We start from the raw sequence: 16,438 nt of genomic DNA on the forward strand, positions 1-16,438 counted from the left end.
GATGGTGGCCAAGAATTAAAGATACAGCTCTCTGAATTTTGCTCTGTATGGATCATTTTCAAATAGTAAAATGTCCACAGATGCCTTGCTCGGTGGTACTGAATAAAGCAGGTTCCTACTGCCGTGCGCCTTGCCTGGCAAGCTGGCGGGCAGCGAGGGTGGGAGCAGCGCCGTCTACAGAATTGTACACGCAGCGTACCCGAGGTCTGTCTCTTAAACCTTGTGTGGCTGAAACTGTATCGCTAGCCCTTTAAAGAAAGGGAAGCTGTGGCAAAAAGTTGGAACTCCGTTTCTGGCTTTGTTTGCAGAGCAAGGGGGTTTAAAGTCAAAAGACAAATACAGCCCTCGAGGCTTAGCACCCTTTCAAACACTCAGTGCAGTAATTGCATCGATCACATGAAACACAAATCTGCAGCCAAATTCTTTCTTTGGCTTTAAACCCCCTGGCACCGGGTATGGAATATCCAATACTTAAACTAGCTAGTTCCTTACCTTACTGTAACTTCGGGAAAATATATATGAAAATAACATCGTCTTACAATTTTTTAAATACATCTATATTCTAAAAAGGGCCGAATTACTGCATGTCGTCACAACTAGAGTGGCTCATGCCTCTTGTCGCGTGAATGGAACGCAAAGGCTGGGGCTGCCCAGCCGGTACCGTGTAAGAGAAGGGGCAGTGTTTAGTGAATCCTTTTCTGACACAGATAAAGCACCTTCCCCACTCCAAGCAGTAATTTCAATTAATTGCAGTTGTGTAAGTCTTCCAGAGGGAGAATGTTTAGCCTGAGCATAGGCTAAGTCAGGAAATAACCATTCACAAGTATAACAAATTAGCCAAAAATGGTTTTAATGCAGTCCTTGCCTGCGGTACAGTATAAACCGTGCAGGCTTCCTAGTATAAACCGTAATAGAAAACGACAAAGCAGAACGTACAGGATATTCAGCTGTAGAAACCGTACGAGCACCTGGAAAATGCCAGTGAAACATACACAAAGTGTCCATAATAAAGTCAGAGTGTCGGGACAGTAAAAACAAGTATCCAAAGCTTCTGTAAAAATCCATTTGATATCAAAAGTCTCAATGCCAGCAGCAACAGTAAACTCCTGAACCTGACGGAACATCCCAAATGCCGTCAGCAGACGGCCTGTGACATTCGCCGGGAAACATTTACTCCCTGTTAACGTATGGGGTGAGGGATCGGTGTTCGGCGGCAGGGCTCGGGCAGCACACCCTTAGCTGACCAGCACAGCTGGCTGTAGGCGAGATAAATACCGACACCATGCTGTGCTGGCTAGCGAAAAAGCAGCTGAATGTAATAACAAATCAATACAATGACATTAACGTTACTATTTCCAATTATTTAGCAGTTATTGGCGCAGAGCCCACTAAGCCAGTTGTCCTGGATGCGAACAGGGCGTTGCGCTACAGTGGTTTCCAGTTCCGACCCCATTGAAGAGGGAGCGTACCGGTTCCCAGGGGGAGCCCACTGATCCCAGAACGGCCCTGGCAGTCGGCGTCCTACTCTGCCTGTCTTCCCGCCTGGTCAAAACACCAGGGAGCGAAACCTGTGCGCTTGACTCTGAAGCGAGGTAGAACACTCCTCATGCTGAACTCTAACATACAGACAGGTCTGCGGTTACCTGATCCTCAGGTTTGTTTTACCTTTGAGACCCATTTTCACAGCAAACATAAACGGGTCACTCCAACGAAAACCAGCTGGACAGACAGAATAATTTATAAAATACCACGACCTTTTCCGTTTCGTATGTTACCAGCAGAAGGGAAGCTGTTAGAAGTTCCCTGCTCCCTCAGTGCCATTTGGAATTACTCTGGACTAGCTCCTGCTTAGACTGCCAGGGTGCGCAGCAGGAAGCTACACATCGAGGTCACTGCTGCCGAAGAAGAATGCCCACACGTGGGGTGAATTCAGGGCAGCACAACAGGTTCCACCTACCTCCTCACACAAGCTCTTGGTCATAAAACTGGTACCTCCTCCTCAGGGGAGGTCACCTCTGCACCAGCCCAGGCTTTCATTGCATCATCAGGATACCAGGTGCTGGTAACGAGGAATTTCTCTCTCCTACATGCCCTAGAGGCTCCGGCGTCTTCCACCAAAGGGCAGGAAAAAAATAAAATACACCAACACCTTCAAGAATCCATGGGATTTTTGTTTCTCTTCCAAAGAGCAGCGCTGATCCGGGAAGGCGTAGCACGCACTGTCCCCAGTTCTGAAGAGAGGCAGGGAGGACAACGTCTTCTGTTTCCAGGCTTCCCATGGGATTCAGCCCAGGGTTTAGCTCAAGAAAAGTTCAAGTCTAACGAGTGCTGAGACAGCCGGAATGCCTTCAGGTAAAATACCCACCTGTTCCATGAGCAGTTTGAGCCCAGCATTTGATGCAAGCAGGCATTTCTTTTTAAGCTTGACTGGAATAAGAAGCAAAGATGATCCCTTTGTCCTTTTTTTTTTTTTTTGTGGTGTTTTTTTTCCCCCCTCCTTAACATAACTCTTCTGATTTTTTTACCTTTTTTTTTTTTTTAAACAGCTGCTGTTATCCACTAAAGTTTTACAAATGCTGCTGTAAATCTTAAAACCTCATACAGAAAAAAAAATAATCAATCTTTTAAGCAGCATGAAAGCATAACCAGCTTACAGGCTTATATTTGAAACGTAAACTTGCATTTATATTTTACAAGGTTTACATTCCAAACTGAAGCGAGAAAATGAAGAAATAAGATTTTTAGGAAAGAGAGAAAAGCAACGCAGGAAGCGGGATCCCACTGCTCTGAGCAAAGGAAGCTGAGCCTGAATGAGGAGACCCAAACTAATACTTGACAAACACTAAGATTAGTTACAAAATAAAATACGTGGCACAACTGCTTAAAACGACACCTACTCACCTCCACAGTATCCAAAAACCCGGCACAGACAGCTGAAACTGGCAATATTTTAACTACATATTGAGGAGGAAGAGGAAAGACTCTCTCAAAGGGAGATGGAAGAAGGACAAGAAGAACAAAGCTGCCTACTGGTGGGTGTGACCTCAATGTTAATTACCAGAAAAGAAAATAAAGCATTAAAGCAGGAAGAGCACGTGGTACCACCACAACCTTGCAAAGCTGGCGCTGCCAAGCTGTTTGACAGACCATTACTTCTAATGAAAAAAGCCACTCTACCATGCAAATGCTTGAACGGATGGTTTCAGAATGAGTTTATTTTTGCAAATGTTCTGTAACAAAGCAGAAGCTGATAGAATTGGAAAAGTATCAATAAAATCAAGGTATTTTCAAGTACTACGGATCAATTTCAAAGAGTTGTACCACAGGAGTCACTGAAGTGAAAACATGACTCGAGTTAATTCTGGCTTAATAAACAAGGTCAACGGTACCTCCTTAACCTGCTAATTCAACACTTCTGTGAACCAGCCAGCTATGCAAACAGAGTATCTGTTCCGCTGGCCTAACGACTGCGTGGGAGGCAGCGGGTCCCTGAATCCACCTTAGCACATCAGTCTTAATATCTGACTTCGGGGAAGAAAAGGTAAAGGGGTGGGTTTGTGGTTTTTTTTTTTCCCCTGAAGTTCTACATTCATTTTATGTTACAGACTTTATGCATCAGGTTCAGTAACTAACACCAAGTTGTGCTTCCAGTCCACACCAGCAGACAGAACTAAAACCCTACAGCTAGTACAGCTCTTGCTGAATCACATTTCTGGTTTGTTCCAGGAAGGAAACATTCATTGCTATAATGCTATTGGGAAGCTTCCTGGTTCTTGCCAATGACAAACACTACACACACCAGGTGCAGCCTGCTAAAACCCCACAGGACGGCTCCCTGTTAAAGGAATTCCATCTTACTCCACCCCAAAACCATACTGTACCAATTCAGCGAGAGGCAAAACAAAATTGCAGTGCAGTGAGGCTTACAGAAGTCCCGACTCCTTGGGCAGGACTCACTGGCCAAGGAGAGGGCTTGCCACAATACTATCCACAGAAACATCAATATGATGTTTTCTCTATAAACGTAAATGGGAGATAAGGGGGAGAGGTGAGGGGGGGGCTGTTAGTGTGGTCGGTTATTTCAGAGCATTAATTTTGGAGTACAGGGATGGGACAGAGTGGCAGTGAAATCCAGCGAGAAGCGTTCTTTCTCACACGACAACGCGTACTTGGAAAAGCTGCTTATAGCAGAGACCGTCCTCACTCACAAAAGACGTGAAATGCATTTGTAAAATCCTGAAATACAAATAAATGGGCCAAAGGCAAGGTACAACGCGCTGCACCTGGGTTGAACTCTTGCTCTGCTGTGCCCTGACAGACGCTAACAAAACCACGGCTGTGTCCCACGCTTCCAGACTCCTGGTGAGCCTCTTGACACCTGCAACGCTGGCTCCCGCTCAAGCCCCAATTACTGCTACCTGATGACTGTCGGTAGAATTACAGACAGCATCTGGTGGTCCTACTGCAGCTCCCACGGTCCCATGGGAATAACGCCAGCGGTGACGGGCACCTCGGCGAGCAGTGGGAGGCGCGGGCCATGCTCCAGAGCAGCCCCGTGGCCACGCACAGAGCTCTCCTGGCAGCCGCCAGATCCGCCTCCCTCCGCTACGTTAAGCTAAGCCAACAAAACCGTTCCTCTCTAAACACCAGGTGCTTCTACACCTCAAGCTCTACCAGCAGTACAAGATCCACGAAGGACAAGAGCCATTTCTGATGCCGAGCCCCAAAGCGCTTCGCTTCGCTTCTGCTTTATCCTGTAGCATGGATCTGATGCCAAGCCAGACAGAACAGCCCCCGGCAGGGGTCAAGACAGCTGCCTTGCTGCTTCCACGCTGCACCGGGTGGCAGCACTTACAGCCACATTGCTGAAACCAGCATCACAGCTGAGAGTCAAACCTCGGGAGGTTACTGAATTTTTGGGGTGCCACTGCACTGACAGCACCTAACTAGGCAAAGACTGACAGTAAATGTCACGAGGTAGCAAACCTAGTGGGAATGACAACACTGCTCCTGGGCACACGGGGGGCTCAGGGTGTATCTGAAACGCTTGTATGGCCGCACAGGCAGTACGACAAACAAACCGGTCAGCACCCGGAGCTACGGTATTGCCAGTACCGGTGAGACTTGTCAGAGTGAGTCCCAGGGCCGGAATGCTGGGATGGAGGGTGCAGGCTGTTGAGGAGGGGTGGGCAGGGCAGGCGAGCTGGAGGTGCCACGCTGCACCCAAGGGAGAGGTTTCATCGCACAGCCCTTACAGGTAGTGATGGTGTGGTGGGGAGCCTTGGTGAGGGTTAGCGGGGTGGAAAACAAAGGAGATGTTGTAGTGGGTGTACCCCTTAAAGAGCTATTTGCATGTAACACACTCAGCTGAATGCTTCATCTCCTTTGTTACGTGCAGCAGTGAGTACAGACAGCCTGAGGAATTTCTGTTTTCCAGTGCATTTACCTAGCATGTTGAACAGAACTTTACACATCTTGCACTTATCATATGCTTTGTATGAGACCTTCTTTCAGAAGCTAAGGGGAAAAGAAAGTCAATTTAAAAAGTAAATAGCAGCCAGGCTTTAAAACCGCAGGTAGCAGGGGGTGCAGGCAAAATTGCTGCTTTTACACTGCCCAGATCTCTAGTTAACAGCCTTTTTAAAGGCCAAAAATACTAATTGGAAAAACTGTGTGCTCCTTAGTAGGCCATCTGCAATTACGTTTGCGGCATCAGCTGCAATAATGCACCGAGCACAAAGATCTCAGCATCAGTATTTTGAGAAACACTGTTTCCCCGCAGGGATCTGACTGCTCATTTCCATGCTGCCTTGAAGAACCCAGACGCATAATGTCTTCAGCAAGCGCCCCACGGACACCGTGTTCCTGGACACCCACCTCTCGCTGCAGCTTTCTGTGCTCGGCTTTAATCACGGGATGCAGAGGAACCTGCCCAGCTATTCTGTGGCACGGGAACGCGGCACCAACAACACGAACGCCAGGCGCAGCATACGGATATCTCCTTTAAGTACGCAAAAGAGAACAAATGAAGCTTGTTCCGTCACTCAGACACACGTTTTCTCCACATTTGGTCCTGCCTCATTTTGACACAACTTCTGTATTTGTTTCAAGTTTCATCCTGAAGCTTTTAAAAACCTGATGCGTGAATATTGACCTGAAGCGGTTCTGAAGCCATCAAACTATTTACTGTTCTGACCTGGACAAGTGTTAGTTATAACCGAGTGAGGCTGAGCTGCTCGTAAGGAAAGGGAAAGACCAGCCATAACTCCTTACAGGAAAGGTTACTGAGTAAGAGTAAGTTCCTTGGAAACCTTCACAGCCGTTTCTGAATCGGAGCTGGATAGCTGCGTGTGATATCACAAAGACATCTGGTTTAGCCATCATTAGAAGACAGAAATTGATTTTATATACTCCCTAAGGAACAGCGCTGCAGCTCGACGGCAGGCAGGGATGCTGCCTGCAGACCTTGTAGGCAGCGCTGCTGCTGCTGCTGCTGCTGCTGCTGCTGGTCAGAGAAATACAGAAAGAATGACGTGGCTGCAACCAGAACCAAACCCAGAACAGATACAAGAACCTGCTCAGGAAATTCCTGTAAATCCACATGGTTTCAGCGAGAGCTCTGATCCTGCTGTCTTAACAATATGCTTTAGTTGACAGAATGAAAGTCACCAGATCATCTTCCTGGTTTTATATATGAGGAATTTAGAGTTTTAAAAGGCACAAGCAGCACTTCTGATGGTGCTGAATTCCTAGACGTGCCCTACTGTGTTCAGCTGCCACCTTCCTCTCGAGATCCCCCTCCAGAACATATTTTGCCAGAAATACGGTGATTAATTCTACTGCCATCTTCCATCAAACACCCTTTAAAGTCCACCACAGGATCTACATTAGAAATGCAGGGTTAGACTGACAGGAAAAATAGTTTCAGCACTCAACAGCCCTTTGATGACCGAACCACCCAACAGACGTGGCTGAAAAGACTGCAGTAGGAACATGCAAAGCGTGCAGCCCGCTCCGAGGAGGAGAGAGACTGACCTACAGTAAGGCTGGCAGAGCCCACCTTGACTCCTAACAACTAAACTTCGGTGATAAGACATTCTGCAGAAGTTGCTGCCTGCTCTACACCGAACTACAGAGGCTGATGTATAAAATACCTGCCTGCAGGGCACGGTCTATACCTGGTAAATGTCTGCTCCTATGGACAGAAAATCTGTGCAAGACTCTCTTCTGTCTCATGAACACATTTCCACTGGTAGCAGCAGCAGAATAAACAGAGGAAAAAAGGATTTAGTATGTAGGCAAGGCCTTTGTCACCAAACAGATACTTATCAGGTAATTTCTCATGACATGCACAACTGCTTCTGTAGTCACTGTCAACACAAATGGGCTGATAAACACAAAAACAGGATAGAAAATGTTAACAAATGATCTTAAAGGCAGTATACTAATACTTTAAGCATGCACCAAATTCAAACATGAGTGATGGAGTTGCCAGGTCTGAATCATGCAGATAAAAAACCTCAGGTCTAGAAAAATGCATATAATCCTGCCAGCAAATTCTCAGTTCTGTTCCACAGAATAAAAAGTGATACATTCCTTTGACTGCAAATGGAGCAAAATGAAGAAAAAAATCTGATCACCTCTCACTGCTGAAAAAACGTTAAACTACCAGTCAAGACATTTACTTGGGAAGAAGTCTGGTAACAGTCAGTACATCAACTGTCTCTGGAATTATGGGACTAAACCCACCTTTGTGGAGCGTAAACTCCGAACACTACTGTTGGCGCTAAACGTTCAGTGCACATTTCCAACTCGTGTTTCAAATTTACACCTTCCTTTCTGACTCCATAAACACACAAATTTCCATCAGACACTAATCCAGGAATGCGTTGGTATTTTAGTCCTAGGAATAAATGCAAAATGTACTGTCTAAAGTTCCCTTTTGCATTTTAGGTGCCTGCAAGTAGGATTAGGCTTAAAGGGCACTATAACTCAAACTCTAAGACAATTACACGCTCCTAAAAAGAAATATAACAACAACAACAAAATAATCTATGGCCACAATATTCTTGAATCTTGATACTGGCAATGTGAATATTTTATTTTCATACACAGCTGCACATGTATATATGCATGTTCAGCACTTTGTCTTTCAACACACTTACATCCAACTATCAATTTAGTGCCAAATTTAACTGGGTCTGTCTCTCATTGAGTTGAACCGACTCACAATAGAACTTCAAACATATTAGAAAATCTCACTTGTCAGAGAAGGTTGGAGAATCAGTCTCAAAGGAAATACCATCCCCAAGAATATTATGGCTTAGAAGAATTTCAAGAACTCCAATCCCTGATGTCTGCAAAATGAAAAGGCCTTTGGAAATGCACTCGCATCAATATTTTTTACCTACTTTGAATAAAAAATATATATTATTTATAAAATAAAGAGAGCAGGCCAAAGAACATCGGCCAAAATCACTCTATAAAACTGTTCTGTTCACTCCGTGACTTAAACTTATAAAGCCTTGGAACATCTGGATAGCAGGATTTCTGGAGAAGCGCTCTAGAATGCAGATTCCAATCAGACAATACTTCATGACGGTTTCTAATCTTGAAGATCCACTTGTTTTCTACCCCTCGAAACTGAAGCCCATACCAAGAGAAGGGATGTTGACTCCTGAGAGGGAAGCTGAAATTTAAAAAGAAACACATGCAGCTATAAACACTGATGTGATGAGCAACAGATGGCTGTCCAATCTTGGCTTTGAGTGTTGTTTTAAAGCCATGTAGAACAACAGGGAAAATGTTGGTTTTTTACTGCTTCAGTAGAACGGCAGTTTGTGGCCCTCAATGGCTACTGCCAGAAAAAATACTTTGGGTTTTTCCTACTCAGTGGAAGAAAATGGAATCGCATCTACAACACGCAAGAAGCCCATTTACAAAAATCCTGAGTTGCCCTACGCGTGTGCAGAACTAGGATTGCAGCACTTTGCCATACACTTATTCAACGCCCACAGAAAACAGAGGGGCAAATTCTGACTGCTCCACCTCCTGCAAGTGAGAGCGCAGAGGTCCATCCTTCAATCTCAGTCCATTACACTGCACCGTGAAAATGTTTCATGGAGACGAAGAGGGGACAGCCTGCAGCTCGCTGCAGTGGTACCTGTGCAGGGTATCTCCGCATCGCTGTGGAAGTCAGAACAAATTACAGACCAGTGAACATTCCGGTAGCAGCACCTTCCCCGGACTGTATCATCTGTTGTTGCACCCAAGTTTCTCCAGGGTGGAAAAAGAAATAATTAAGATACTAGCAGCTGATGTGGGCATTATGGGTTACTTCCATTTATTCCCAACTGCAACTTGGCTGTTCCCAACTTCAGTTTCTTGTATCTGCACCTTCCCACACGTTTCGTGAATCACTGAACAGACCTCCAACCTTCTAGTTGTACATGCTAGTGGCAAGAGTCGTTCCTGCCACATTTACCAGAGGAGCTGCAGGCTTTGTTCCCTCCCCTACCAACAGTGCTTTCAGCTCTTGGCTTAACTGTGCCAGCATCCAGCCAGGGCTGCGGGCTGGCCACCGCTTTCTTTTAGGTTCTCCTAAACACAAGATGGATAACTATTGGTGAAACACTACCACGTGCAGATGCATCAACACAAGGCTCCGGTGAGAGGGTCCCTGCCCCTCGGTGGGCTGAGGTCTAGATGGTGTGCCACCCCCACCGCTGCACCGCCCCAAAGCCAGCGTGGAGGTCTGCACGCCACAGCCTTCTGCACGCTGGGTGCGCCGCTGCTGCACCCCAAAGCTGCCCAGCATCACCTGCCGATTGCCCTGCAGAGCGGCTGTTTCGAAGGGAATGAAGAAATAAATACTGACCTTTCTGAACCAGCTTTACACTGCTGCATTTTCAAACCGCTATGTCTCCTGTTCTATGGCAAGGGATGAAGCTTCACCAGAATCTATACAATGAAAAACAAAGTAGTTAGAGGTGAGTAAATCTGTTTTTCCTCACTGAGAATGTATTTTTCACTAAGTATGGGAGTGTGTTTTTAAGAATCATTCCAAATAAAAATAGACAAGTTACCTCTCTGAGAGATGACTGAACAGCAGTTTTTAAACTGAGATTACTCTATTATTGGCTTTATCTATTTCATAACCATGTCACAAGCTTTCAAGCCACAAAGACAAATACAGATCTTTCAGTTTTAATGGAACATTTCAGGCTTTTCTGGTTAGAAAATGATACTGGTTTACTTCTGTTGCGTAAGACAGAATCTGAAAACTCTAAGCTTAGAGCACTTCATTTGCTGATGCCTTACAAAAAAGAAAACTGGTGGTGAGAAAACAAGGAAGAGTAAAACATCATTTGTGCCTACGATGCAGCCCTGTAAAACCCTTCTGTCAGATGGCATTGAGGGTACCAAAGCTTAATGAACCAGGAAATCGTGTTCTCTGAATACTGTTGGGTTAATAGAGCTGTGGTAGAAATACAAGGTAATATATTTCATGTACTCTTGGTAAGTTTATTCCTAAACATTTTCACTTGCAAAATAAAACCATCATTTTTGTATGAAGACACGCAGTTTCAGCTCAAATCTTGGAAAGCTGTGGAGGGTAAGACTTAAGCCATATATAAGCAGCACAGAAATTTCTACTTTAAACCTTGCAGAGAGGTAGAGGCAGTTTGGCTGCTTTCATCTGATGCGGAGGAAGCTCAAGGTCAATCTGACACAGCTACATCCACATGGAGCCTGCTGAAATGGCAAGTGGCCTGAAAGCAGCTCATAACTCACAATCAATGGACACAGCACCCTGGCTGGTCGTAGGCAACAACATGCTGCTCTTCTGTAGAACTGTATTATTACGGTAACCAATACCGAAGAAACTCAAAGCAATTTATATGCATAAACCTATCTTCATAACCTGCCTGAGAGACAGTGTCCTGGTTTCAGCTGGGATAGAGTTAATATTCTTCTTAGTAGTTAGTACAGTGCTGTATTTTGGCTATGATGTGAGAACAGTGTTGGTACCACACTGATGTTTTCAGTTGTTGCTGGGTGATATTTATACTAAATCAAGGACTTTTTGGTTTCTTGGGCCCTGCCAGCGAGAGCGCTGGAGTGACACAGGGAACTGGGAGGGGACACAGCCAGGACAGGTGACCCAAGCTAGCCAAAGAGGTATTCCATACCGTATGGCGTCATGCTGAGTATATAAACTGGGGGAAGAAGGAGGAAGGGGGGACACTTGGCATGATGGCGTTTGTCTTCCCGAGTAGCCGTTACGCGTGATGAAGCCCGGCTGCCCTGGGGATGGCTGAGCCCCCGCCTGCCCGTGGGAAGTGGGGAATGAATTCCTTGCTTTGCTTTGCTTGTGTGCGCGGCTTTTCCTTTACCTATTAAATTGTTTTTACCTCAACCCTTGAGTTTTACATTCCTTTCTGATCCTCCTCCCCATCCCTCTGGGTGAGGGGCAGTGAGCAAGCGGCTGCGTGGGGCTGGGTTGCCGGCCGGGGTTAAACCACGACAGCCAGGAAGGTTATCGTGCTGTATTTCTCCCCACCTGAAAACATGGTTAAGCGAAACACACTGTCCTATTAAAAACATTTTAAAATCTGCAGCAGTTATAGGATAAGATCAAGTTCCCAAATTCATACTTCTGGAGTTGTCCCCATGCCTGCTAAAAACAGGATTTAAAAACTGTGTTGCTCAGTAGACATCTTATATCGATCTTGTGCCATTCAGTTTTAAGATCGAGAGCTCATTCTAAGACATGACGGTCAAAATGCAAGAACAGCATCAAGCAGTGTCAAGTATCAAATTGCCACAGAACTCTAATTTTCTGCAAATGAATTTTCTCTGTGAAGGTGAAGAAAGAAAAACAAAAAGCAAACACTTCCCCCTTACCACTCAATGATACAGACATAATAAATAAATAAATTTGCCTAGGGCTCTTATTTGCTTATTATGTATAAAAAGAATCACTGCAATTTCCATTATCAGGTTATTTTCGTATTTATTAGCATAGAAATCAATTTTATCATGCAAAATCTAATGCCAAAGGGAACTGATAAAAGGATGCACGAGACCTGCTGGCTCTGGGACGTTAGTCTCACTGAACTCTCACTACCAATTTTTTATGGAATAACTTTTTTCTTCTAATTGATTTAGCAGCAGCAGATCTGATCCACATACAAAACCATATTGCTTTTACTAAATATATTCACTAATTAATTTAGTTGAACTGATGCAGATTCCTGCACAGGTCCCCCTCCATTGTTTCAAAACTGATTATAAGGCAGCCACTGATGCAGGGTTTAGCACTGCTTTAATTTAATTTTTTCCTGTCAGACACATTTATATCATGCCTAAAATCCAGGGATGCAAACCTAGTCCTTTGTCTCAGTTTACTGGATTGGCCAATACACCGCTGTACTGTCTGAGGAGTCTCTGCTCACTTCCAACATCTAAGCAGCTTTGAAAACGTCTCGACGGATAGCAATTCAGTCTCTACAGCCACAACAGACCACTGCTCTACTCAGAGGACTGCTATGCCAAATTAGCTGGTATGTCAGGACATGAAGCTCCTTTAATTAGACTCCTACGGATTTGAATTTAAATTCAAATCACATGCCTTCAGACACCTGAAGCTTCATCACTCCAACAGAAATATCAGCTTCCACTTATTACTCAGGATATACTCGTTTCTGCTGGAAAGATGTTACTCAGTACAGATGACAGATTTCTGTAGGTGAGAACAATTTGGGAAAGATTTGATTAATACTGCAGCTTTTTGTACAAGTTTAAATGACACACATGATTAAATTGTTCCATCAATGTAAGAGATGAGATGTTGCTATAAAGGTACAGAAATGGCTGTCCCGTCCTAGGCTCCACCAGACAAAGAGTGCAAGCAGTCACAGTACTGACACATCCACGACCAACGTGTCAAATACATTCCAGATGAGTTCTTTGAAAAAACCGATAACCTTATAAGCTGCCAGCATGTGACTCGGGGTAGTGCTCTGGCTAGACAGATTAAACAGATGCCTGTGAATAAGGGATGAGCATTAATAAATCTGAAAAAAAAAAATCAAATTATCATGGATCTGGAAGCAAGTGTTTTCAGTATCTGGCTAAGAAATTAAACAAAAGGTTTGCCATAATATTTTTCTCCCCGTATTAAACAACAAAAAACCTTTACAGAGCCAGGATTAAGAAGGAAGAAAATCCAACCACAAATGGCACATTTAAACATCTGTATCACAGAAAAAAAGGACAACCCTGTGGGCTAAGATGATTGAGAAGAGAGCCTGTACGCTCCTCGGACCTAGACAAAGCTACCTCATCTCCTTGCTTTCAGCTGGGCTTGTCCTCTCCTCGTGAGCGCCCCAGTGCCCTTTAATGCTCATCTCCCCAGGTGTTCACACACAAACCGATTTTGCTGTTGTGGGGACTTAAAAATGCTCAGCTTTATGCAGACACAGCATCAGCAGGGCAGAAGCAAACCACTGCAATAATGCAGTTAAGCACAGTAACATTGCACAAAGAGACACTTCATCAAGCTCCTCCTTTTTCGTTATTTCTGTGGTATTTCTCTCTCCTGCAAGAGCCCGGGGTGAGGGACTCAGCTGAGGAGACCACCCCTGGCGACTCCTGCTCCATAAGAGAAGAGCACAGGCAGTTCCAGGTGAAGCTCCAGGAGGTGACAGACTCCACTCACACCCAAGAGAGCAGCTGTTACTCTGATCTTGGTATGGCTGGCAGTGCCATCACCCGAGGCTGCAGGATTGAAAAACGTCAACTTCCACGTTTCCTTGACTCCACTGCCTCATGTCCAGGAAACAGGAGAAAGGACAAACCCGGCACCTTTTCTTATACAGCTCCCTCTCCCTCAGCATCTTTTATATTAATCAAAATGATGCACAGACATCTGTTACGTCTGATAGCGGAACGGTACAGTTAAGAGCTTAGAGAAAAATGCTCCACAAGTATCACAAAACTACTGACTCAGAAACATTCCACGTGTTATATGGTTGGACTCAAGGATCTTAAAGGTATTTACCAGTCTAAATGGTCCTATCATTCTATGATTACCGAATCAATGGGGACCCTACCTGGCGGTCATGGAGAGCCACAGAACTCACAGCAACCCTGCCTGTTGTGGAGCTTTTTGATGAAAGCTCTGTGCATCACTGTGCATGAAACAGCAGCAGCAGCAGCAGCAGGGCTGAAAGCTGCAGCACAGGCTGTGCCTTACTCGGTCCTGCAGCACCAGCCACAGAAGCCTGCAGGGAAGGGCGCCAGCTTCGCCTGCCAGCCACACACACTGCCCCCCAGGCTCCCTGCGGGATTCCATCTGGCAAAATCCACACCTTCAGACTGGAAGCCGAGAGGAGGATTTCCTCCAAGGTTTGCCCTAGCAGCTGAATTCCAGCTCCACATCACTGACTTGCAGGCATAAAAGTGACACAGTCTCCTTATCTAGGGCATTCTTTTACTTGTAGTTCCCACCTTTACCTCGTAGCCGCTGCCACAGAATTAAAACTTGCCCAGCTGCGGAGCAAGGCCCGGGGCTGGCAGGTAGCCGTCTACTCACCGTGCGTGCTCAGCCTGTTTGGTCACTTGTGCCTATAACTTTGTGTAGGCTCAGTTTGGCTTTTACACGTCAGTACGGGGTTCTCACCCTACCAGTATTACAGTTCTGCAGCTTCTTGGAACGAGACTGCAAATATTTTCCCACTGAGAAAGACTAGCAGAGCAGAATGGAATCGAACTGAAGCTTTCGGTTGGAAGAGACCTACAAGAATCATCTAGTTCAACTGCCTGTAAATGTCACTGCTTTTATAAGCACTATACATTGTGGGACTTCATATAAGCTGCGGATTCAGATTCTGGGGTCTGAGCTGGCCAAAAATCACCTGCCAAATGCTTTTATACTTAAGAATTATTTTTTTTATTCAGAGGATTTATACTTTGCAAAAGTTGGAAGAAGTTCTGACTCATTCCTAAGGGAGTTATTTTAAGCATCAAAAACAATACACAGAGATGACATATTTTGTTATTTTTTAAGGCCTATTTGTGTTACCTCGTAATTGCCAAAATGTATGGAACAAACAAAGAAGAACAGGTAGTTTTCTAACACAAATACAAACTAATTAAAGCAGTTAATCTGGAGAAAAGCTGAAATGAGCCTCTTCAGTCCTACTGACAAAATCCTGGAGTGTATTTTCCCAGCAGTATGTGAAGTGTGCCTTGGAAAACCCACAGACTGTTTATTTTACAGTGGAATAACTTGAACAAACAGCTGCAGGTAAGACCTAAGCAGAGACAGAACAGCAAATACTGTGCTGTTAGGATTAAAGAGCTCATTGCACAATATGATGCACAGGTAACACAATGTTCACATGAGAAGTTTCTGTTACCCCCTTTAACCAAGACTATAGCCTTCCTCGCACGTTCCCAAACATACATTGAGCACATATGACTAAAATGTATACCCTGAAAGGGAGCATTATCAGCAAAGTTTCCGAAAACCATTCTGAAGTGATAAAGAGCACAACTATGGAAATCACGTCTCTGAACAGTAAGGCAGTGATATTGGTTCTCCGAGTATAATTACGTGATCCACTAACTATAGTAACCTGAGAATTAATTAACATTTTCACCATTCCTTAAAGGGAGAAGACAGGTTATCACATTTCTTTTAAAAGGAACCTGTGGATGGCATCTTTGCTCCATGGGAAAAAAGTATGAGCCCTTGCTTAATTACAAGCTTTCTGAACCCTCAGACAGGGTAATAGGGGTCTCTGACATGAACCCTGATATTCAGACACATACTGTATTCTTCAAAGACCAAAGCTTGGAGGTAAATATGCCAGGAAAAAAATAATCAAGTTGAAATAGAGAAATGTAACCATAAAGAATCATTAAACTGATTTTGGATGCATCTAACAAAAATCATCAAGAATGGATATACATATAAAGTCTTTCTTCTAATAGGACATCCGTAGCACAAAAGGTATGTTTACATTTCAGCAACTGATCAAATCTATTGTACAAACACCCCAGTTCACCTAGAATTCCTCTCAGCACATGTATTTCTTCTACGGAGATTAGTGCATAGCTAGGCAAGCATCAAAGCCACACGGAACTTCTTTACTCTTGTAATAAAGCTGAACAAAGAAAGTATAAAGCAGCGTCCTAAATGTATCACTGCATTCAGGTGTTTACGTGCGTGTTTTCAAAACTCTCAGAGGATAAATGCACTTAAAAACCCCAACTTTGTATTTTCATTTTTACAGGCACAACTTTATGTCTCCAATAACTGTGCTGTGTGCAGCAACATTTATAAATACACTCAGTTTGTGGAAATTTTAGTTTCTCTCTGCAACTTGTAACAACCTCTCAGTTCATTTACTTGCAAGTGGAAAGCTAC

At 44.5% G+C, this 16,438-nt stretch overlaps 1 protein-coding gene across 1 annotated transcript in view; it reads right to left on the reverse strand.

The window, feature by feature from the left end:
* Positions 1 to 3,188: 3,188 nt before the first annotated feature.
* Positions 3,189 to 16,438, reverse strand: part of ZDHHC15 (zinc finger DHHC-type palmitoyltransferase 15) — a 28,407-nt gene continuing 15,157 nt past the window's right edge. Inside the window, exons 11-12 of the mRNA XM_055727789.1 lie at positions 9,878 to 9,960; positions 3,189 to 8,689 (exon numbers count right to left, since the gene is read on the reverse strand). Coding sequence (XP_055583764.1) covers positions 9,917 to 9,960 — 44 coding nt within the window. The 3' untranslated portion in view covers positions 3,189 to 8,689; positions 9,878 to 9,916. The remainder of the gene's footprint in view (positions 8,690 to 9,877; positions 9,961 to 16,438) is intronic.

Source organism: Falco cherrug, chromosome 15, assembly GCF_023634085.1.
Source record: "Falco cherrug isolate bFalChe1 chromosome 15, bFalChe1.pri, whole genome shotgun sequence".
Classification (NCBI taxonomy): domain Eukaryota; kingdom Metazoa; phylum Chordata; class Aves; order Falconiformes; family Falconidae; genus Falco; species Falco cherrug.